This window comes from Pongo pygmaeus, chromosome 9 (genome assembly GCF_028885625.2).
Source record: "Pongo pygmaeus isolate AG05252 chromosome 9, NHGRI_mPonPyg2-v2.0_pri, whole genome shotgun sequence".
Taxonomy (NCBI): Eukaryota; Metazoa; Chordata; class Mammalia; order Primates; family Hominidae; genus Pongo; species Pongo pygmaeus.
Window position 1 is genome coordinate 105,026,624 of NC_072382.2, and position 25,637 is coordinate 105,052,260.

General features: G+C 38.7%; 1 protein-coding gene across 5 annotated transcripts in view; it reads left to right on the forward strand.

Moving 5' to 3' along the window:
- DYNC2H1 (dynein cytoplasmic 2 heavy chain 1) overlaps nucleotides 1–6,176 on the forward strand; it is a 359,810-nt gene extending 353,634 nt beyond the window's left edge. For 4 of the 5 annotated variants that reach the window (XM_054438209.2, XM_063672124.1, XM_063672123.1 and 1 more), the window contains one exon: nucleotides 5,639–6,176. In XM_054438209.2, coding sequence (XP_054294184.2) covers nucleotides 5,639–5,797 — 159 coding nt within the window. In that variant the 3' untranslated portion in view covers nucleotides 5,798–6,176. Of the gene's footprint in view, nucleotides 1–4,865; nucleotides 5,614–5,638 lie in introns of those variants that run through there. The other variant, XM_063672125.1, reaches the window with a different exon arrangement.
- The last annotated feature ends 19,461 nt before the right edge of the window (nucleotides 6,177–25,637 follow it).

Sequence of the window (25,637 nt, forward strand, 5' to 3'; positions counted from 1 at the left end):
GGATTTTACCCAGAAAGCATTAGCTTTTTCCAGTGCATTTCTTAAGATGTTTCTATATATCATTTCATAATAATTCTCTATGAAAAATGATTCAGTAAACAAACTTAATAAACACAATATTCCCTCCCTTGGAAAGTCTTACATTAACAGCTCTGAGAAGTCCGAAAGATTACTTACCACACAACCTTCTCATGCACCTACACCCTATGCTCCATCAGGATCTAATATTCCACATAGTATGATTTGGTCAACACTGCTTTAGGTGAAGACCAGTCTCAGTGATGCCCTTCTGGCATTCCACAGGAAGTCAGTTTGCCTTTGTTCTGTCTTCCTGTAAATAATGCTCCTTAGAGTTTCTCAGCCCCACAGTAACATAGTAGTCTTGAGCCAGTCTGAACCCATGAGGCTGGATATTCTGATAGGCACAATTGACAATTCAGCTTCAGAAAAAAATTTATTCTCAGAGAAAATAGAACTATAAAATATTTACACAAGCTACTCAGGAAAACAATCATTGTATTTTGTATAGATGTTAAAATATCACATATATCAGAAGATATGTGTTGAAAGTTCTGCCTTCTGTACACTCTGGTTTGAAAATAACAAATATTTGACTAACATATTTTGTATGTTATTTTTTTTCTTCAAGGACTTATTATGAAAGTAATGATGTTATCACTATATTATTGAAAAATCAGGGAAGTATATCTTTACCAATATACATTTTGAAACCTAGCTAGACATTCTTAACAGAACAAAGTCAGAGTATTCATTGGTGGCAAGCTGTTTTGTTTCCTATTTTAAGATTTTTTTTTCCCCAGAATTGCTTCACTAAATTGTGCTACTTGTACATACATTAGGACTCCGATTTCCTATCATTTCCTCTTCTAAAAAAGAACTGTTCATTGACTTGATTATAAACATTCAGAAAGCATGTGTTAAAATAAGTTGGACTGTGCATAGACTGATGAATATATTTTGTTTTGTCTTCATATGTGTTTTCTTATGAAATTTAATTGAAATTGCCAAATAGCTAATATGAGTAACCTAATAATTTTGTTTTCATTGTTTGGTTTTGCTTTTCCTTGCTTTCTTTGGTTTGCAAACTAAGTGATATCTAATATGGTAGTCCCTCTGTATCTGCAATTTCAGTTACCCACAGTTAGCAAATAAATGAGTATAGTACAATAGGTATTTTGAGAGAGAGAGACCATATTTGCATAACTTTATTATTATGGTATTGTTATAATTATTCTATTTTATTATTATTTATGTTAATATCTTACTATACCTAATGTATAAATTAAACCTTATCCTAGATATATATGTTTAGGAAGAAACATAGTATATATAGGGTTTGGCACCATCCACGGTTTCAGGCATCCATTGGGGCCTTGGAATGTATTCCCCGCAAAGAGGGGACTACTGAGTCACCATTTTGCCTTTGAAAATTGCATTGTCTTCTTTCAAATAGTAGTGTATTGCTTGCTATTTGTAGAATGTATGTTTTTAAGTCATTTTGCCCAAGGCATGGGCAAATTTTGTTGTGAGACATTCAAGCTTTTCTTGGACACTTTGGGAAAGCAGAAAAATTATGCAAGATGTTTATTCACATAAAACAATTTTTATTTATGAAAAGCTAATCGATTCAAATTTTAGCCTCATTATTGAACAGAACTAACTGGACCAGTTTGTTTCAATAAAGATATGGTTTATGAACACATCAACCATTTTAGAGTAATCAATCACAATTTATAGATTTTGAATTATTGTAATTGCACAAAACTTTGGAGGAAATATAATGTGAATTATTTGAAGTCTTCCTAATATATCTCCTTTTCTGCATTAATTGAACACAGGGTGTTTGTTCATAGTTATTAATAAAATTTTAGTTTCATCCAAATCAGCCCAACAGTGTCTTATGTTTTGCCTGTTAAACATATTAAACAGGGAATTGGGTCATAATAATTTAATTCAGTTAAGGAGTATTCAAAGAACTATATACACAAAACATTGTGCTAATATAATAGTGAGAATGCCAAAAATACTTGTCCCTGCTTCTACTGTGAGCATTTATTTATTGGAGACTTAAGAGCAAGTGTATTTAACTTTTTTACAGACGTAACATTTACCACTTAAGAGATTTTGAGAAGTGACAAAATATCAAGAAGCCACTGTATTGCTTTGCTTTAAAACACTGTAGGTTTTCAAAGAAAGATTTGTACCCTGGCTGTAAGACAAACAAAGCCTACAACTAAAAGGTTTGGAAGAATTTGGAAATATATACAAAAACTAGTAAACTGTTAGTGAATATGCAAAAATTCAACTTTAAGTTGATAATAATCAGCATTATTAAGTTCCTAATTTAAAGAGAAATAGTCTTTACATCGATATAGAGAAAATCTCCTGACTAGAAAGGAATAACATCGTAAAACATTTCATTGTGATGTTTCTATTTCAGTTTTGATCATAGAAGTAATGGAAAACAAAGCAAATATCAGGTGTCAGAAAAAGAAAAAGATAATTTAAGACCTTTCCCAGGATTAAAAATAGGCAATCATAGATTCAGATCACTTCAGTCTAACAAATATGTGATTTTTGTCTGCTCTTTGCCAAAGAATGTAAAGGAATGCTTGCACTAGGCTTTACCTTTTAAAATTGGCTAAGGAGTCATGACAATTACAGTTTTTTATTCCTAAAGCTTTGCCATCTAAGCAGAATTGAACAAGAGGGAAGAGATTAGTCGGTGACTGATAAAAGTTGAAAATTCTCTTTATTCCAAATCCCACATTTTTTTTTTCTGAACTTCAACTAAGGATTTACTCTCTCCATGAATCACTGTTAGGTTAACATATCCCAGAGTAGCATTTTCTGTATTTTGATTTTCTAAAGTATATATTTTCCCAAAACTTATATTCTAGATATTTGATACGTGTGTATTTTGTTTCCTAAAGTAAAAATTCAAAGGAGATTATTTTCGGTATTTGTCTGTGTACTGAAATGCTTTAGCCTTTACAATTCTAGGCACAATATTAGCATATAAAATGCTGTTAAATGAATGGCTGAATAATTGACAAGATCATCAGTGCAAACAGATAATTAGAAAAATTAGGACAGATGGTGTTTTTATCTATTTGGGAATGATTTTTACCTAGAGAATATGTCTGTTATATGTAAATCAGGTTAAGTTTTAAGAATGTTAGGAATGAATAATTTTTCAGGGGACATACTGATTTATATCAAGGGCCAGAAAAGTCAGAACAGTTGTTGGTGTGTGGGTATGTGTGTGGGCGGCGGCGGGAGAGAGACAGAGAGAGGAGGAGGATTGGAAAAGATAATATAAAGTTCGTATAATGCCCACTTAGGCTTAAAAGTAGAATGTCTTAATTTTCTATGAAAGAAATTTATTTTATTTCTATCGTAACACCATTTAAGAGGTGTAGTAGCTGCCAAAAAGCTGATTTCTTCTAGTCGATTTGAGAATTAGTAGGGAATAAGGAAAAGGCAGTCCAAAGAATTAGAGATATGTGGATAAATAATACTTATATCTGGAGCTCTTTAATATGACATCTGATTCTTTCCACATCCTGTGAGGTGGGCAAGTGTCATTTGTCTTTCTATAATAGGGAAACTGATGTTTGGAGAGTAACCTCTACAGGGTCAAGAGCTCCTAGACAAGTACTCCAGAGCCTGAAAATAATTTATTTCCATAAATGTTATTGTGTTCTATTTTGCAAAGTAACAGAATAAGAGACATTAGTTGCTAGCGTTCATATACTAGAGTGTTTTGTCAACTGTAGTATCTGTGACAACTTTGCCACTTCCTAACTAGGCTACCATGGGTAAATTCTCTGTGGACTTCTGATTTGTCACTTTTGTAATATTTTAAAATGGGTCTAGCTTGCCTCTTAAGTTCCATTCCAACTCTGCAAAGTAATAATTAATTGAATAAAATCATATAAATTCAGTAAAAATGCTAATCCTATATTTGAATTGGAAGTACAGTTATGAACTCATGATGTTTTTCTTTTAAAAATACATGATTTCTAAGCTCCAGTCACTAAAACATCCTAGAATTAAAATTATCAATTGGCAGGATGCGGTGGCTCACGCCTGTAATCCCAGCACTTTGGGAGGCTGAGGCGGGCAGATTACAAGGTCAGGATATCGAGACCATCCTGGCTAACATGGTGAAACCCCGTCTGTACCAAATATAAATACAAAAAATTAGCTGGGCGTGGTGGCGGGCACCTGTAGTCCCAGCTACTCTGGAGGCTGAGGCAGGAGAATGGCATGAACCCAGGAGGCGGAGCTTGCAGTGAGCCGAGATTGCGCCACTGCATTCCAGCTGGGGCGACAGAGCAAGACTCCATCTCAAAAAAAAAAAAAAAACAGATCAATTATTCCTAGCACCCAAATTATGGTCTCTAATACCATCTCTTGAAAGAAACTAGGAATCATCAGATTAATGACTAATTTCTAGGGCAGGAAATATAAAAGATGAATTTGTATAATAATACTTGTCATACTAGAAAGGCAGTGAAACTATTGAAGAGACAACTGGGGACGTATCAAAATGCAGGAGCCAACTTAAAAAGTTCCCCCTGAGCAAAGACTGACAATTTGAACACCAATGCAATAGCAATTGCATTGCATTAAAGCACATCATATATGTTTAAATCCACAGTTCATAATACCATTTTTTAAAAAGAAGGGGTGGTCATTGATCGCCTTTGGAGTGTGCTAGGAAACATTCACTGTTTTGAAAACACATAAAGGGAAATAGGCATTTATCTAGTTTTTCTTATATGAACTGCACCTCATGGAAATAAAAAAAATTGATAAATGAAAGTTTCTCTTTATAGATATCTTCCTGCTTGGAATAAGGAATGATAGATTATCCCTTGTGTAATCTTGAATGAAAAATGATTATCAGTGGCCTCTAATAGCCAAAAAACAGAGACAACCAGACATATGCTGCTTGATGGAAACATCTAGTACCACCTATGCGGTATTTTCCAAACATTGAGTCTGAGCTCACCTCTAGATCCAGTTTATAGGAATACAAGGAACAGACAGACCAACGTGATACCATGAGAATGTAACCCAAAAAAGAATGTGGGAAACTATTTGGTAAGTTTCTTCTGCAAACAAATTGCTAGGAAAAGAGGAGGAAAAACTTACTTACAGATTTAGGAGACTTAAGAGACATTTCAACAAACTGCAAAGCATAGGCTTTATTTAAATTATGATTCTAACAGAAAAACTCTTTAAAACAGGAAATAATGAGATAATGGATGTGTGATGATATTAAGGAGTTATTGGTAATTTTCTACTGTGTGATAATACTTACATGGTTCTATTTTATTTATAGAGATATATATGTAAATATAGGTGAAATTTTGTAATTGTAAGGTGCTGTTCAAAATACTCCAATATTTGGGGCTAGGGAGAGGTTGTAAATAAAACACGACAGGCTACGTGTTTCATTTTGTTGCAGGGGGATGATAGGGGTTTATCATATTAATTTGAAACATTTCATAATATAATATTAATATGTTTGTTTCCTTGGTTATCTAATAATCTGTTTCCAAATAGTGTATTGCTGTATTTTAAAACAAGTTATTTTTTTAAACAGGATGCATGTGGTCCATATTCTCCGGATGAGTGCATCTCTTTGCCTGTTTACACAAGTGCTGAAAGGGATCGTGTGGTTACCAATATTGATGTTCCATGCGGGGGCAACCAAGACCAGTGGATTCAGTGTGGAGCAGCTCTGTTCCTAAAAAATCAGTAGAATCTAATGACAACAAAAGCCGTCTTCACAAAAGGGAACACTGATTCTTTAAGCTTTAAATCAAACAATGTGGTCAGTCTACATTTGAAATGTTAGTTCAAAATATTAACATATAGTTACCTTATGTTGTTGATGTCATTGAAATTTTAATGTGTAAAAGCAGCACTGTGCATCTTTTAAAGTAATAAATTAATGGAGTTATTGTTAAAACAGAGTATTCTTTTGATAACATTAAATATTTCTATGAGGAAGTTCACTTTTCCAGTGGCTCAAAAATTTGTTTTAGGTCAGATTTTAAGTGGTATATTAAAGTAATCAATAATAAATATTTTGGCTGTCATTTGTGTCATAATTATTTAATAAAATATAAGAGCATTCATAATTTTTGCAGTCTTCCCATGACTCTTTTTACATAATGAAGAATGTATTATAAGGTTATAATGAATGTATAAAAGTATCAACATGAACATAATTATACTATGCTAATTATACAAATATATAATTATTGTCATTTAAATTATATACTTATAACTAATATCTTAAGGTAATTCAAATAGGAATAATTCCAGTGACATAATAATGGAGGATAAATTATGGTTATTAAACATTCAGCTTTTTTGTGTTTTTGTTATTGTTTTTTGAGACAGGGTCTCACTCTGTTGCCCAGGATAGAGTGCTGTGGTGCGATCACGGCTCACTGCAGCCTCAAAGTCATAGACTCAATCTATCCTCCTATCTCAGCCTCCTGAGTAGCTGGGACCACAGTATGCACCACCCCTGCCCAGCTAATTTCTTTTTGTAGAGATGGGGTTTCGCCATGTTTCCCAGGTTGGTCTCAAACTCCTGCACTTGAGTGATCCACCTGCCTTAGCCTCCCAAAGTGCTAAGATTACAAGCGTGAGCCACCACACCTGGCCTGTATTTTTTATAGGAGCTATTATTTTAGCTCTGCAAGATTCCCCGAAATCTAAGGAACCAAAAATACTGCTCAGTTGAGTGATAGACATTTTAGTATCCTATGAAGTTTTTTGCAGCTCTGTCCTTGCAGCGAACAAATTCTAAGAGCTGAGGCTTATATTTTTGATAGTTGTTTAAAACAAGTCATATCAATGAAAAGTTATATACTTAGAGGAGAAACTAAAGATAAAATGAAAGACATATTTTTAAAAGGATATATTTAAATATATATTTTAAAGGAATATATATTTAAATATATCCTTTTAAAAATATGTTTTTCAGGGCTTGCTGTTAACATTACAATCAGCTAGAAAGGGAAAAGCATGGACGAATACACATGGAACATTTTTGTGGGCCATGTCTGCAAATGTCACTCATCATTATGTTTACATTCCATTAGAGAGAACTTAATTACATGGGTATACATAATTCCTAGGGTGGCTGGGAAATGTAGTCAGCTGGGTGCTCAAAAAGAGAAGAGGATGGAGGGCTAGCTAGCTCTTTCTACTACATCCCCATCCAGTGAAAAATTTTAATTCGTTACAGAAATGCATTCAGTACAATGACATAAAATTACTTAATAAAGAAGCATAGGTCTTTAATATGATGCAAAACTCATGCTTATGAATTTTTGCATTAATATTCAGCAAAATAACATAAGCCAGATACTGGCCAGATTCCAGAAATATAAAGATAGATAATACAGTCTCTGCTCTTGAGAGATTTAAAAGCTGATTGAACAGTGAAATATGTAAAAACAGTCTCCACACTGTAAATGTTTTAATCTGATATTAATATTGCTATTCCAGCTTTTTTGGTTAAATTTGGGAAACGATACATTAAAAATGCCGATATAGAGAAAAATCATAGCACAATGAAATAAGAGTTAAGTGGCACAGTAGCAAAGGGCTATGGGATTCCAGAAGAAGGAGTAACTAATTTAATCAAAAATTATTAGTAACAGTAAGCTTCTTTTTCTCTTTTTAAAAAAACTTACTTTGAAAATATTTTACAAATAATAAATAATTGCCTTCCTCAAATGAACAAATATTCGATGTTACGGTGTTTGCTTTAGATTTTTTTTTAAATGTCAAATTTTAAAAATTGTTTCGAAATCAGAGTCCTTCACATTCCCTTCAGCAGAACTTACACTTCTTCCTCCAAAGAGATACCCACTAACTTGTATTTGTTACCTACACAGTGCATGTTTTTAATATACAACCAAAAATAAGGGGCATTTTTTTTTAAATTAATGGGAGCTGCAAGGAGCCTCTCTAAAGCTTCAGAAGCACACAGTATTTGAGGTTCTTAATCCATTAGAAGCAACAAACGACAGTTTTCGGTCCTCAGAGACCGCAGATGTTGGAATGGCCCCAAATAAAATACATCATAGCCATGTATTTGGTAAATTCAATATGACAATTTTCAAAATAAAAATCTTGGCTAGCCAGGAATTGAAGGGACTTTTCACAAATAATGGATATCTATGAAAAACCTATAGTAAAGATCATTTGTAATGAGGAAACAAGGCATTCGCTTTAAAATGAACAAGACAAAGCTCATAACTTCTATTCTACACTCTTGGGAGGTCCTAGACAGCACAGAATGACAAGAAAAAGGCAGAATTGAAAAGGCAAAGACAAATACAAAAAAATACGTTCAGGGAGAAGAAAATATCAGCATTCACATACTTCTTCCCATCAGCCCTTTGTGCAGCTTTCGGTTTTGGCAAGCTCAAACATGTATACATCAAAATAAAAATTTTAAAGGGAAGAAGTTGAAATTTAACTCCCTGTGTTAAATATTCCTAATCAATAATTATTTGGGGGTTTCATTTTTTATTCTGAGACCTTCTGCTATAATTTCTGAAAAAGATATGGAGACTAAAGGAAATAAAATTCACTTCAGTTACTTGGGGCATCATCTTCCATGTTATTTCTACGTATTTACTTCCATTGTGTCAAAGTCTGGATGAGTTATCATTTCCCACCTATCTTAGGAAGCTGTGAGCACAAAGGAGCCCTGTCAGGAACGCGGCTACAGAGCACGCAAAGTCCAAGACTGCATTTGACCTTAGGGAGACACACAAAAAAATAGAAAACAAAGTACTACAATACAAAGAATATTCAAATCAAGAAAATCAGTCATTTCACCTCAATTTTGACCCTCTTGCACACTAAGCATCTTAAGAGCAGGAAGTATATGTTTCGTGTTTTTGTTTATGGCACTTGCTTTTACTGGAGCTCAACATACATTTTTTGAATCAGTGACTAAAAATTGTTTCCAGACAACTTAATCATCAGATTTGTCTCCCAATGATTTTAGATTGCTCCCAGAATCAAACCCATCCTTAAAGAATGAGTACATTTTCATCATTGAGGATAGTTGGAGAAGGCTTTCTTCAAAGGTTCTCATGCAAACTTGAAAAAGAAATTTCAAACATCTCAGCAAGGTTGACATCATTGGACTGTGCTTCCATGTGATCACTTTGAAGAAAACAAATCGTTTGGTTATATATAGTCCTTCAATCAAAAAATCTTTGGGGGCCGGGCACGGTGGCTCACGCCTGTAATCCCAGCACTTTGGGAGGCCAAGGCGGGTGGATCACGAGGTCAGGAGACCAGGACCATACTAGCTATCACGGAGAAACCCGGTCTCTACTAAAAATACAAAAACATTAGCCAGGTGTGGTGGCTGGCGCCTATAGTCCCAGCTACTCGGGAGGCTGAGGCAGGAGAATTGCTTGAACCCGGGAGGCGGAGGTTGCAGTGAGCCAAGATCATGCCACTGCACTCCAACCTGGGCGACAGGGCGAGACTCCGTCTCAAAAAAAAAAAATCTTTGGAAATGAAAAGGATCTTAGAGATTGGCTGGGTTTCTGTTTTATTTTTACTTTACAGTCATGCCTTCCTAAATGCTCACAAGTCATGCCTTGTAAACTTAACATTTTAACTAGGAGAAAAATCAATTATCAGAGAAAGTTTCATGGAAGAGGTGGAATTCATGCTGGACAATCAGGGAATCTATAAGGAGTAGATGTATACCTACCAGGGTCCAAAAGCTCAAACCAATCCACCTCAGTACATCTGCTACCATATATTAAGACTGCAAATTTCACACTGAAAAATAAGTGTGCTCCAATAGTTAAGTTATCAATGGAAGGACAGGAAAAATAAACTCAATCTGAGGGGAGAGAAAAAGTAAGCTTACTGAGAACAACTGTATACCTACAGTGATGTTTTCCATGTATGTAAACATGGCTATCAGCTATTTTTTTTCAAAAATAAAGAGGAAAAACAAGTATCAACCAAAATATTATGCATAACCATTATAAATTCTGATTATGCTGTGCCTAAATTTTCCTTCCCATTTTTTAGTTCCTGAACACCATTTCAGAAGGGATCAAGGCAATAGAAACCTAATAAGGTAAAAGCAGAGACAAGAAGGTGGATTGTGTTAAGATTCAACACAATAGATAGAAAGATGGTCTTCAATTTCTCCCTGTTTTCGAAAGTGTATTATTTATTGTTTAGCAAAGTAAGAATAAAGAATGAAACCATGTTTAAGTTTTATGGGAAAATTACAAAGTAATGAACATACCAACTTAAACCACATAGAAAAAAATAATGGAATCAAATTACAGCCTAAATGCAAAATTTGATTATTAAAGTGACACCTGACTTTTAGAAGTTAGCTTCGTTTCCATTTGAAATTAATCATTATTAAAATAGGAATTTATGCGAACGTAACTGATTCTACTAGCAATGGCGATATGCTTAACAATGGGGTGGCTGCTCACTGATTTTTAATTTTAAAGATGCTTCCGTGCATGTAAAGCACAACTCTATGTTAGTTACTGCTGCTTGTCTCCCAGTGCCCATTCTCCCCTACCACCATAGTCAGAAAACTTACAATATTTAACTGAACAAATGCATACTCAGAATAAAAACTGAAATTCCTTATCTCCCTTACATTCAAGTGTGGCCATGTGACTCACTTCTGCCAAAGAATGTGAGCACAAATATCCTATGGCAGCTTCCAGGGTCATTCTTTATAGGATGTGACCCATATACCATTTTCTTTAATCTTCATCTCCTCTACTCTGCCGCCTGCAACACTACCATCTTGGACCTCAGTCTCTGAGGACTTTGTCAAACAGATACCACCCCTGGACTATTTAACTCTGAATTTCATTTATACAAGAGAGATTTTTCCACCTTAGATGGGGTGGATAAATGCCAGCTGGCTGGTGGTGTGGACAGACAAGATCTACTGCCCTCAGACAGTCCCTCCAAAGCCAAGGACAAGACCCAAATATTCCAACTGAACTAGGAACCCTAAGTTAGAGGCACTTTCAACCTGTTCTCTCTAATACAAGTCCCACTTGGCAAGGGAAAGCAATAATTGTAATCAAAACGGTCTCTCCAGGAACACCGTGTGCACCTTTGGGATGGTAGTTTTTACATGGAAGCCAGTCATTAACCTGCCTCCCTCCCAAAACACTTCCACCTTACAGATGGTCACAGGACAGCTGCAAGTGTTTAAAGTACCACCAGGAGGTCATTTCTCCCTTAGACAATTTCAGAGATCTCTCCAAAATGAATCTACCCTTGGTTACTTGGTAGAGGTTCGCAAAATAACTGCTTCATTATTTATGTGCCCTTTGTGAGCAGCTTTCCCTGTAACTAAGTCATCCAATTCAAACAGATGGTATGAAATTTGTTCTTGATTTCAGCTGAAGTGATCAATGACACCCATTCAGCCCTGGAAGACACTCAGTTCAGCTCCAACTCACTGTCTGTGGTTGTTTTGCTGTATTTGTGTTTCTGGGACAAATATAGCATCTCTGAGACAAATTCTATTGGTCTTAATATGATAATTTAGGCCAGGCGTGGTGGCTCACACCTGTAATCCCAGCACTTTGGGAGGCCAAGGCGGGCGGATCACGAGGTCAGGAGATTGAGACCATCCTGGCTAACATGGTGAAACCCTGTCTCTACTAAAAATACAAAAAATCAGCCGGGCGTGGTGGTGGGCGCCTGTGGTCCCAACTACTCGGGAGGCCAAGGCAGGAGAATGGCGTGAACCCAGGAGGCAGAGCTTGCAGTGAGCCGAGATCATGCCACTGCACTCCAGCCTGGGCGACAGAGCGAGACTCCGTCTCAAAAAAAAAAAAAAAAAAAAAAAAGATAATTTAAAAAGAAAATGTTTATAACAAAATGTTAGAAAAAATATTTTGTACTATGTAATACGATATTATATTTGTGAATATATGTATGTATGTAGCATGTATCTCAAATTAGAAAGTGGTACTTTAAAATATTAAATGTTCATTATTTCTGAGTAGAGAGATGATAGGTGATTTTTTATTTTGGGCAAATTTTTACATTTTTCAAATGCTGTAATGAGGATGTATTGCTTTTATAACCCAAACAAAACACTAGTTTTTAAAAATTAAAGTAAATGTAAGCTTAAAAAGAGTCCATCAAAGTTAGCTTTTCACATTTCAAGACACTTCCCTTCAGAGTTTCTTTATTTGCAAACTTTTCAATGTATTTGTAGCTTGAATTGCTATTGAAGATGTTAATATACCTCAGCTCTTTGTAACTTCCAGTAAGGGTTTGTTGGCATTTATACATAAGAGACATTTGATACAATTATCTTAGACCCAAAAGCAACTATGGCACTTCTAACTTGGCACATAGCTGCAATCAGAAATGTTTGCAATTTCACAGTTTAATATCTATAATAATGAGGAAACTGGTGAATCAGCTCTTATATTGAGGCAAGAACCCTAGACTTGGAGTTAGGTCAGCAGCCTGCCAGTCTTAAGCTAGGCCCATCACTTTTGCTGTTCCTTCTGCATTTAATTTTGTTTATGTGTAAAATGTGGATTATAATTCCCATTTCTAAGTGCGATTTGAAGAGCAAATGAAATTTAAGGTATTGTTATATCTTCATCATGGGACTGATGCAAATTTAAAAGCTAAGATTTAAAAAAATTATAAATCACAATTTTGTTTAAAATACTATTTAGAAATAAAAATTTAAGTTGAGAACTTTTAAATTATCATGTTCTCTAGCCTTACATTATCTAGTTTATGATTATGTTTCTAGTGTTAAAAATCCACTTTGTTTTCATAAGATGAACTACAGTTTATTCAAATAGCTGCCATTTGTAGAATTTTGTTCAAAATCAATACTCTGTATATGACCAATAATAATGATGACGGCTTATACAGTTCTTACTGCATGCTGACATTGGCATTGCTGCAAGCAATTGATAGGTAGATACATACATGTTTATCACCACTCACCTAGTTATGTCCATTCCATTGATGAGAAAACTAAGACAGATTATATAGCTAATAAATTGGCAAAGTGGCAAGAAAGAAAACTCTCTTTCGGCCCCCACCCCCAGGAAAGAGCAAAGCGAGCAAAATGGAATTCTCTAACATATATTATTTGGAAGTGAGTATGCTAAAAGGAATGAGCAGGATTATTCCAGAACCACAAGTTGATCAATTCTTCATCTTGACAAATATTTACTACAGCAGTGCTTCTGGCAAGAAGATAAAATGAATTGACAGTGCTAGTCAAAATACTTGTCACATTACATATTTTCATTGAAGAGTCACCTCTATAAAACTTAGGAAGAGAATATGTGGGGGAGTGCTTTGAATTGTGAACTTAGCTCTCAGAACTGTCAACTTAGCTTCCTTTACTGCAAACATGCAGCGTTCTCTGCATGCACGGGACTATCCCAGGGGCCTTGAGGGCTCTCAGATACCCTCATTCTTCACTGTATTATTTATAAAGAACACTGTAAAATATTTCAAACAGACAGATATGTGTAATGGATATATATACTATAAAGAGTAATATAATGAACACTTGTACCTAGCATGCTGCTGAAGAGAGCTTTACCAACAAATACCATTTAAACTGCCTGATGTATTTTCAGTATCTCATTTCCCATTCTCCACCCAGAGGCAACCATTACCCTGAATTTGGTTTGCTTAATTCCCATGGTTTGACGGTTATTTTTATGTGTCAACTCAACTGGGCTAATGGCTACCCAGATAGCTGGTAAAACATCATTTCTGGGTTTGTCTGTGAGGGTGCGTCTGGAAGAGATTAACATTTGAATCAGTAAACTGAATAAAGATCGGCCTCTACCAGCATGAGTGGGCCTCATTTAACTTGTTAAGGGCCCAAGCAGTACAGGAAGGCAGAGGGAGGGTGAATTTTCTTTCTTTGCTGGAGCTGGGCCATTCATCTTTTCCTGCCCTTGAACACTGGAGCTTCCTTGGTTCTCAGGCCTTCAAACTCCAGGACTTAAACTAGTCTGTTCTTCCTCTTCCCCTAGTTTTTGGCCTTGGACTGAATTATACCACTGGCTTTCCTGGTTCTCCAACTTGCAGATGGCATATTGTGGGACTTCTTGGGGTCCATAATGTCATGAGCCAATTCCCATAATAATCCTCTCTTACATCTCTCTCTCTCTCCCTCTCTCTCTCTATATACACATATATCCTATTGGTTCTGTTTCTCTAGAGAACTCATATACCTGGGGGGGGTGGGTTCTTCCTAGTTTTTCTGAATATGAATGAATCCCTAGACCATATTCTTCTACTTGACAAATATTTGCTTTTAATCTTAGACTGGCCCCATTGACACAAGAATAATACAGGGTGTTTGTGCCTAGAATATTCTAGGCAGCAGTTTCACATGACTAGCAAAAAGGAAACTGTTGAAATAGCTGCATAAGATAGGAACTCATAAGACCCTGAAAAACAGGATGTGGGTCAAGCTGGCCAAGACCAACTGGGCCCAACATGGCACTGGATTTGAGCTAGGTTTCACCTAGGACCTCATTATACACAAATTAACATACTCAACCACACACCCATCAGCACCATGACAGTTTCAGGAACACCCATATTTGATGTAAAAATGTGTGACACCACAGCTCTGAGAAATCTTTACCTTCTTCCAGAAATCTTCATGAATATTCCATTCCTTGGTTAAAGCAACCCATAGACAGAAACCCCAAACCCCACTGTGCATGACTCACTCTCCTGAGTACACCCACAATCCCCTTTCTTGAGTGTGTACTTTAACTTGTCAATAAACCTCCATACTTTCACCATTTTCTGACTAGTCCTTAAATTCCTTCTTCAGACAGTGTCAAGATCCTGGACACTGGCCAGGGTTGAGGTCCTACCAGCATCTGGGGACCTTGTCTAGCCCACTGGTGTCACCATCATGTTTGTATGGTTTTTATTTTTATGTAAATTATGTCTTGCTGTACATATTTTATGACTCTTCTTTTTTTCAGTATGAACATATGAATTGACCACAATTTATCCAGTTTTCTCTTGATGAACATTTGAATTGTTCTAGTTTCTTACTACTACAAACTATGCGGCTGTAAACAGTAAGTTTCCTGAAGTGCATTTACAAGACTTCCTGCAGGGGTCCCCAACTCGCAGACCATGGACACATACAGGTCTGTTAGGAGCCAGGCTACACAGCAAGACGTGAGCAGCAGGTGAGTGAGCATTACCAGCTGAGCTCTGCCTCCTGTCAGATCAGCTACAACATTAGGTTCTCATAGGAGCATGAACCCTACTGTGAACTGCACCTGTGAGGGGTCTAGGTTGTGTGTTCCTTATGAGAATCTAGTTCCTGATGATCTGAGGTAAAACAGTTTCATCTCAAAACCACCATTCCGTCCCTCACCCCGACCCCCAATCCATGGAAAAATTGTCTTCCACGAAACTGGTTCCTGGTGCCAAAAAGTTTGGGGACCACTGCTCTAGGGTATATACCTAGTAGTGGAATTGTGGAATTTCCTGTAGGAAACTGTCAACTTAATTAGATTACAATAAAAATTTTCCATGTGGTTAAATGAGTTAACATATATAAAGTACTTGAAAGAGTACCTAGCACTGGTAAGCACTGTAATCATAACAAGATTTGAGTATGAACCAATTCATAGTCCCACCAACAGTTTATATGAGTTCTTGTCATTCTGCATTCTCATCAATACTTATATTTCTGCAAATCTGGGGTATAAAATGGCATCACATTTAATTTGCATTTTCCCAATTAAAGATAAGCAATTTTTAATGTTTATTGTCCATTTGTGACTTTGTAACCACCCAATGGGTTCTTCCTGTCCACTGCACAGATGAAACCAATTCACTGTGACCATGGCATTGCAATAAAGAGTTAATTGACATGAGGCTGGACATGCCACATGGAAGATGGTATTATTAATCAAATTAGTCTCCCCCAAAATTCAAAGGCTAGGGTTTTTCAAGGATAGTTTGGTAGGCCAGGGAGTCCACTTCTGGGCGGGGCCATAGGAGTGATTTTGGGGTCCAGGTGGAGCCATTGTTCACTGGAAATGAAAAATCCTGAAAAGACATCTCAAAAGGCCAATCTTAGGTCCCACAGTAACGATGTCATCTGTAGGAGTAATTGGGGAAGATACATATCTTGTGACCTCCAAAATAATGACTAGTGATTATTTATGTCTACAGCTTAGCAGAATTCAAGCTCCTCCTGTCTCTAAACTTGTCATCTTTCATTGGCTTTACAAAGGCAGTTTAGTTTTGGAAAAGGGCTATTATTTAAATTATAAACTAAATGTATCTTACAGTTAGCTTGGCCTAAGCCCAGTAATGATTAAAGAAAGTTTGAAGGTTAAAGGTAAGATTGGGGTTGATTAGATCAGATCTCCTTTACTCTCATAATTTTCTCACTGTCATCATTTTTGCAAAGATGGTTTTAATTTTTGTCTGTGAAGTGCTATTACCTTTTGCCCTATTTTTTCTGTTATCTTTTTCTGATTTTTAGGAATTAATCATCCTTATATATTTGTAGAGTAGTGCATTGTCAATTATATGTTTTATAAAATACACATTCCCAGTTTGGGGCTTGTCTTTGTTTATGTTGTCTTCTAATGAATAAAAGCTTTAAACTCAAATGCAGAATGTACCAGCCTTTCCTTTTTGGCTTGTGTTTTCCCAAACAAAGTTCATTACGATATACACGTTTTTTTTTTACAGATTTAAAGTTTTAGAATGACTCTAAAAAGTAACCTTAAGTCAGATAAAGCCACATGTAAATCTAAAATTCAGTTGCATGTCATTTTTGGTATCTGTAAAAGTTACACAGTCCAAGAAAATGAAAGAATGGACACAGGATTATTTAGCGCTGCTTCACTAGCTGGAGACCTCCACAACTGGCAGTGTCCTTGCCCGGGCCTTGTTTGGCTCTTGGGTTGCCACTGGAAATACCCCACCCACTCGGCCAGACAGGTTGCCCTTGGCTTGCAGTCCATCCCAGATCCTGCTCTCACCACGGGATTTGCACTTAGCCTCCAGCTAGGTTGTGTGTGCCATGACCTGCTTCTGCTTTGGGTGCCAATATCTGGATGAGGGGAACATGGTGGCTGTCAAAAAAGTTGGAGACAACAGCAACTCTGAAGCCCCAAAGGGGGTGTTACAGTGTGTTAACAGCTCTTTCAGTCCCACTGTCTGCAGCCTGATGAATGGGGGCATGTGGCGTCCAGTGGCTCCCTCTCCCATTGGTTGGCAAGTGGGAGGGGAGTGCTACAGGGTTACAGCTCCTTCACACTCACCATTCTGTGGGTCTCGAGTTCTTGTCCCATTTCTAAGAAGAATGAGGTTACCTAGCAGCTGGCAGGTGAGCAAGGCAAATAATTTTGAGTGATGAAACAGCTCTCAGTAGAAAGGGGGACCCAAGTTTCGCAGTTCCCTACCTGAAGTCGGGTATTCTCCTCCTCCCGAAGGTGAGCAGTCCCAAAGTGTGGCTGAGTTTGGGGCTTTTATGGGCTCAGAATGGGGGAGTGCATGCTGATTGGTTTTGTGAGTATGCAAAAAAGGCCAGAAAAAAAAAAAAAAGGCACCACTGAAAGATGGGCACAACAGTGTTAAAAACCAACTAGGGAAGGGTAGGTCTATGTAAAATAGGTGAAGTATGGGGATCAATCAGAGGAAAGCATGCCAAACGGGAAGAGAACTTCTCAATCTGGTCTGTGGATTTATCCGAGATTTGTGGCTTGGTTTTCAGGCTTTAAACTGTCTTTGGTTGAAGGTCAGGTTTCACTGGGGACTTTCATCAGAATGAAGAGTCCATTTTTTAGGGAAAACAAGTTTTTTCTTCCTACTCTCACATTCAGCACAGAACACTTCTTTGGCCAGATGTGTCAGGGGTTTTCTCACCGCACCAAGTAATTCTTTGTGGACATCAAATAGTTGTGTCCTATAATTTATTTCAATTCAATTCAATTCTGATACCATCTACCTAGAGATAGTTCCAGGTTGTAACCTGTGCTTCTGACTAACCTGCTATAAATTGGGATTTCCATGACCCCCTCCTGCCACTTGACCTTAATAATGTGCTAGGGTGGCTCCCAGAACTTGGAAACACTTTAATTATAATCACCAGTTTATTACAAAGGATACAGATGAACAGCCAGATGAAGCGATGGATAAATCAAGGTATGGGGGGAAGGCACAGAGCTTCCCTGCCTTCTTTCTGTGGCACCCTCCCAACACCTCCATGTGCTCAGCAACCTAAAGGCTTGCCATATCCGGTTGAAGAGTTTTTATAGAGCTTGTTTTTCAGTGCTGACCAACCCTCACTGGGTGGCGCTGAAAGTTTCAAGCCTCTAATCCTCCAATCACTGTCTTTCTAGTGACTGGATTCTTCCTGAGGCTATCTAGGAATGCCACCGTAAGTCACCTCATTAGCATCAACTCCAGTGTGATCTGAAAGAAGCTCATTCTGAATAACAAAAGGCATTCCTATCACTCAGGAAATTCTAAGGGTTTTAGGTACTTTGTGACAGGAACCTCAGACAAAGGCCAAATATATTTCATATTATACTACACCATTAATTTCTGTTAAAGTAGAAAAACTCTAATGAGCTCTAAGCAGAATTTTAAATGCCAAGCAGGAAAATTCATACTGAAGGGGAGAAAATATAATTTCTTTTTCAACCCTCATAAATTCTTAGTTGAGACACTCTCCTGAAAATTCAGATTAACAAAAGAAAAAACAGCAGAGGTTTACTGATGTGTGCTATACACATGACATGGGAGAGGCCTCAGTTCAAAAGTATCTCTCAAGGTTTAAGAGACTTGTTTAAATAGCATTTTAACAAAGAACCATAAATCCTATAAAAACAAAACAAAGAAGAATGCAGTTCCAGTCTTGTAAAAGGTGGGAAAATGTGGGAAGGTAGTAGAATCTGTCCCAGTGTTAAAAAGTTTAGCCTAAAGCTGCCTCTTTATGAAACTGCCATTGCAAAACTGTAACTGAGACAGTCAAAGAGATCTGACCTACCAGTTCCATCTTACTTCTAACTTTCAAGCTGTCCTTGTTCATTCCTGGGTGTAGGCTAAACTAACTTCAGAAGAAACTTAGTTTATAGTTTAAAATGTAACCTCCCAATGGGCTCACCTTGCCTGCTGCCTACACAGAATTGATTTATCAAGACAGGGGAATTGCAATAAAGAAAGAGTAATTCATGCAGAGCTGGCTGTGCGGGAGGCTGGAGTTTTATTATTCTCAAATCAGTCTTCCCGAGCATTCGGGGACCAGAGTTTTTAAAGATAATTTGGTGGGTAGGGGCTTGGTAAGTGAGGAGTGCTGTTTGATCAGGTTGGAGATGGAATCACAGGGGGTCAAAGTTAGGTTCTCTTAATGTCTCCTGTTCCTGGGCATGATGGCGGAACTGGTTGGGCCAGATTACTGGTCTGGGTGGTGTCAGCTGATCCATCTAGTACAGGGTCTGCAAAATATCTCAAGCACTGATCTTAGGTTTTTACAAGGTGATGTTACCCTCAGGAGCAATTTGAGGTGGTTCAGACTCTTGGAGCTACAGGCTACATGACCCCTAAACCGTAATTTCCAACCTTGTAGCTAATTTGTTAGTCCTGCAAAGACAGACTGGACCTCAGGTAAGAAGGGGATCTTTTCGGGACTAAATTAGTTTCAGAGTCAAACCATGGACTGAATTCCTTTCCAAAGTTAGTTTGGCCTACGCCCAGGAATGAATAAGGACAGCGTAAGGGTTAGAAGCAAGATAGAGTCGATTAGGTCTGATTTCTTTCATTGTCATAATTTCCTGAGTTACAATTTTGCAAAGTCGGTTTCAAAAATAAAGATGACAACAGCCGTTTCCCATAACAAACCCCCTATTGCCTGGGGACTAGACTGCCTTTGTGGAACTAACAAAGTAGCCAAAAGATTGGAAATTATGGCTTAGGAGTCATGAAGCTGGAGGCTACAAGATTCTGATTGCACCACTCCCCATCCCTTCCCACCCCCCCAGATTGCTCCTGAGGATAAAAGCACTATTGTAAAACCTAAGATCAGTGCTTGAAATATTTTGCAGACCCTGCACTTCATGGATCAGCTGGCACCACCTAGATCATAAACTGGCTTATCTGATCCTGTGGCCCCCACCCAGGAACTGACTCAGCACAAGAAGACAACTTTAACTTCCTATGATTTCATCTGTGACCCAACCAATCAGCACTCTCGACTCACTGGTCTTCCCTCGCCCACCAAATTATCCTTAAAAACTGATCCCTGAATGCTCAGGGAGACTGATTTGAGTAACAGTAAACCTCTGGTCTCCTGCTCTGTATGAATTACGCTTTCTCTATCGCAATTATCCTGTCTTGATAAATCGGCTGTCTAGGCAGTGGCGAGGTAAACCCACTGGGCAGTTATACTTACAAATTTTAACTTTGGCCTAAAGATTTCTCCCTACATAATAAACTGTTACCTAATTGGATGAGGAAACAGATTGTAACCTACTGTTTTGCCAGTCACTAAGTTTTGTCCCATCAAAGGTGGCCAACTGTTCAAACCATTTTCAAATAAGGCAAACATCTAGCTGTAACCAATCTGGTGATTTCTATATCTTACTTTTGAGGCAGGGTTTTACTGTGTCACTCAGGCTGGAGTGCAATGGCACATATTCGGCTCACTGCAGCCTCGACTTCCTGGGCTCAAGTGATCCTCTCACCTCAGCCTGCCAAGTAGCTGGGACTGCTCGGTGTGAGCCACCATGCCTGGCCTTACTTTTGTTTTCTGTACATTCTTTTTCTGCTCATAAATCTTCCACTATGTGGCTGCGCTGGAACCTCTCTGACCCTATTCTGGTTTGGGGGATACCCAATTTGCAAATTTTTCATTGCTCAATTAAACTTTGCTGAATTTAATATGTCTAAGGTTTTTCTCTTATCACCAGATTCCTCTAACGCCTGCTCATGCCTTCTTCGGCCTATAAGCAAGTGCCATTTTCCAGGAAGGAAGGATTATATCCTGCTATTGCTACAGAAGGGCTGGGATCCCTGCTAAACTCCACCCTCAAGCCTGGAACCTTGGCCCTAACTGAAAACAACTGACCCCAGTTTTCCACTCAAATGACTGCCTTTTTGGCCTGCCATGCCCCTATCCTGTGCCCATAAAAAGACTTCAGCTAGCAGCTGATACATGCACCTGATGCAAATGATTGGGGTTACCAGCTGCTGAGTGTCGGGGCTGCACGCTGCTAAGCAGCTAGCAGAGAAGCAGCATTGAGTGTCAGAGAACACAGACAGACATGGCTAACTTCAGATCATGTGGCTTCAAGGAAAGATCACCTTCTTACTGCACACCATCCCCTTTCCAACTCCCATCCCACTGAGAACCATCACCCAATAAAATCCTCTGCATATACTACCCTTCAATCCGTTTGTGTGACCTGATTCTTCCTGGACGCCAGAACCTGAGTGCCGAGGGGGCAGGGGCATGGATGCTGTGGGGCCTGCACAGAGCCTGCTCCCACCAGAGAAGAGTGACTGGCCAGTTCCAGCATTCATTCCCTCTTGTTCCCACACTCACTTGTATACACACACCCTCTTGAGAGGAGTGGCCAGTGGCAGGCTGAGTGAAACGGGCCACTCCAGTTCCTGCCCATGAAGGGGGTGTCAAGGGAACAATCCCATCTCACTATCAGGCATATTGAGGCAGAGCGTTCTCCTGTGTTTTCAGTGTCATTGACATAACAATCCTCAATATTTTGGGGAGAAATATTTTGGTTTTCTTCAATACAAACACACTTGGGATGTTTCTATGTGGATAGGCTTTGGGGGAAGATCACCGGGACATTGCTTACAAAGCAAAAAAAACAAATGCATGCAGACTCAAATTAGGCTTAGAATAAAGGACTATGTGTAGAAGGTATAGTGAAGTCACAGGCTTTGCATAACCGTAAATATACTGAGTTTGTTTTGCTACTAGTCACTCCTCTATGAAATGATTGATTTCTGACTGCTAGCAATCTTGACAAATCTCATATGTTACCTGTCTGTAGATGCTTTTTCTTTTTGTTAAACACAAGATTTGTCAGGCGGTAACTGAGTACCCCACTTTTAAATTTTTCTTTCTACCTTCCTTTTCCCTCCTTACTTAGTAATAAAATTATATCCTCTTCCCACTAGGCAACCCACCCCCTGCAGAATGTTTCCCTTATCTAATTATATGCTTGCTTAGAAGTTCCAGGAACTGAAACTTCAAACAATGTGGCACCTACAGAATTCTCATCCACCAGATTACCTCAAGGCTGCAGTTAATTAACCTGATTGTGCCTGGGATGGCATCAGCTCATTCATCAAATGAGACAATAACGCGTAAGTCATTGGAACAAGTCACATAGACCAGCACCTCCTTGGCCCTCCTGCATGCGCCACATTCCAAGCTCCCCTTTTTAAGCCTTTGTGTTTTTTTGTCCAAAATTTAAAATGATTTAAGACAGGAGCCTGGACCATTTCCCCATTGCTAGCTTTCAAAAATAAAGTTACTTTCCTTCCACTGTTCCTCCTTGTTATTTAGTTCTGCAAGCAGTGATCGGTTGGACCTGCATTCTGTTACAAGTTAAAAGGTCATTGTTTAGCAAAGAAATGAAATCAACCTAAATGCCTGTCAATGGTAGACTGGATAAAGAAAATGTGGTACATATACTCCATGGAATACTACACAGCCATAAGAAAGCACAAGATTATGTCCTCTGCAGGAACACTGATGGAGCTGGAGGCCATCATCTTTAGCAAACTAACACAGAAACAGAAAATCAAATACTCCCATAAGTGGGAGCTAAATGATGAGTATACATGGACACAAAGAAGGGAACAACAGACACTGGGGCCTACTTGAGAGTGGAGGGCGAGAGGAGGGAGAGGATCAGAAAAAAATAACTATTAGACACCAGGCTTAGTACCTGGGTGATGAAATAATCTTTTCAACAAACCCCCGTAACATGAGTTTACCTATGTAACAAACCTGCACATGTACCCCCAAACCTCAAATAAAAGTGTTTTAAAAAACAAAAATGATTAGTTGGAGAAGAAAATGGGGGGGAAAGGTCATTGTTGTTATTCATAGAAAAGTATTTGCATTTTTTAGGAATTCACCAATTTCAACTGACATTTGTTTTTAATAAAAAAATGTACATGTCCTGAGAGACAGAGCAAGATGGCAGAATAGAAGCCTATACCATTTGTCCCCTCTGCTGGAACATCAAATTTTAACAACTATCTGCACACAGAAAAGCACCATCACAAGAACCAAAAATCAGGTGAGTAATCACACTACCTGGTTTTAACTTCATATCACCGAAAAAGACATTGAGGAAGGCAGGAGAGACCGTCTTGAATCTCCAAAGTCACGCACACCCCCCATTCCCCTATAGCAGCTGTGTGGCACAGAGAGAATCTGTGCCCTTTGGAGAGTGAGAGCTTGGTAACTGGATCAATTGAACTCATTGCTGGCCTGTCACAGTGGAGAATAAAGCCATGCTGGGCTCAACCAGTACCCACGCATGGAGGGAGCATTTGGACCAGCCTTAGCCAGAGGGAAATTGCCCATCCTAGTGGTCAGAGCTTGAGTTCCTTGGGAAGCCTCCCTACCATTTGTTGAAGTGCTCTGGGGTGCAAGGTAAACTTGAAAGACAGTATAGAACACAGGACTGCAATTCCTAGGCAACTCCTAGTGCTAGGCTGGGCTTAGAGACAGTGAACTAAAGTGACATATGACTTAGAGAAACACCAGCTGGCATAGCTAAGGGAGTGTGTGTGCCATCCTGTCCCAAACTCCAGGCAGTGCAGCTTGCAGCAATGAAAATGACTCCTTCTTTCTGCTTAAGGAGAGGAGAACAAAGAGTAAAGAGGATTTTGGCTTGCATCTTGGATACCAGGTCAGTCACAGTAGGATGGCAAACCAGTCAGAGTCATGAGGCCTCCATTTCAGCCCCTAGCTCCTAAATTACATTTCTACACACCCCTGTGCCAAAAGGAAACCTACTTCCTTGAAGGGAAGGACTCACTCCTGGCAAGATTCATCACCTGCTAACTACAGGAACCTTGGGCCCTTAATAACCAGCAGCAATACCTAGGGAGTACACCATGGGCCTTGGGCTCTGAGATGTGCTGGCTGCAGCACATCTGCACGGTGCTGGGTGATCCAGCACGATCCCAGCTGTGGTAGCTATTGTGAAAGACTCCTGTTTGGGAAAAGCAGAGGGAAAAGTAAAGGGGACTTTGTCTTGTATCTCAGGTACCAGCTCAGCCACAGTGGGGCAGAGAAACAAGCAGGTTCTTGTGGTCCCTGAGTCCAGGCCTAGGTTCCTGGAAAGAACTTCTGCAAATTCCCTGGGTGAGAGGGGAGTGCACGGCCCTGAAGGGTGAGTCCCAGGCCTGGCAGCCATTTACCATAAGCTGATGGAAGAGATCTTGGGCTTCAAGTGAACATTGGTTGTAGACTGGCAGAACCCCCCACAGACCAGTAGTGGTGGTGGCCACAGGGTGAGGCTCCTCTGCTTGTGGAAAGGTGAGGGAAGAATGGGAAGGACTTTGTATTGTGGCTTGAGTTCCAGCTTAGCCACAGTAGACTAGAACATTAGGAAAATTGCTAAGGTTTTTTATTCCAATTTCTGGCTCCCAGACAGCATCCTGGACATACTTGGGGTCTGGGGGAACTTGCTGCCCTGAAGCAAAGAGTATTGGGTAAGGTACAGTACTGTGCTGGCTTCAGGTCTGACCCAGTGCAGTCCCAGTGGTAGTGGCCACAGGGGTGTGTGTATCACCACACCCCCAGTTCCTGGTGGCTCAACACAGACAGACTCTGTTTGAGAGAAAGCAAAGGGAAAGGAAAAAAATTTCTGCCTTGCAATCCAGAGAATTTTTTCAGATCTTATCCAATACCACCATGGTGGTATCTCTATAAGCATACAAAAACACAGCATCATTGGGCTTGGGGCCCAAGTTTTTTTGAATACCTGGAAAGCTTCTCAAGAAGAACAGGGACAAATAAGCCCAGACTACGAAGACTACAATACCTGGTTCTTCAATGCTCAGACACCAGCAATTATCTACAAGCATCAACACCATCCAGGAAAGCCTGACCCCACCAAATGAACTAAACAAGGCACCAGGGACCAATCTTTCAAAAACAGAGATGTAAGACCTATCAGACAGAGAATTTAAAATAGTTTTTTTTTTTTTTTTGAGGAAGCTCAAAGAAATTCGAGATAACACAGAAGGAATTCCAAATTCTATCAAATTCAACAAGGAGATTCAAATAATCAAAAATAATCAAGCAGGAATTTTGGAGCTAAAAATGCAACTATGTAACTGGCACAATGAATAATACATCAGAGACTCTTAATAGCAGAACTGATCAAACAGAAGAAAGGATTAGTGAGCTTGAAGACAGGCTATTTGAAAATACACAGTCAGAGGAGACAAAGGAAAACAGGTGAAAAAACAATGAAGCAGGCCTACAAGTTCTAGAA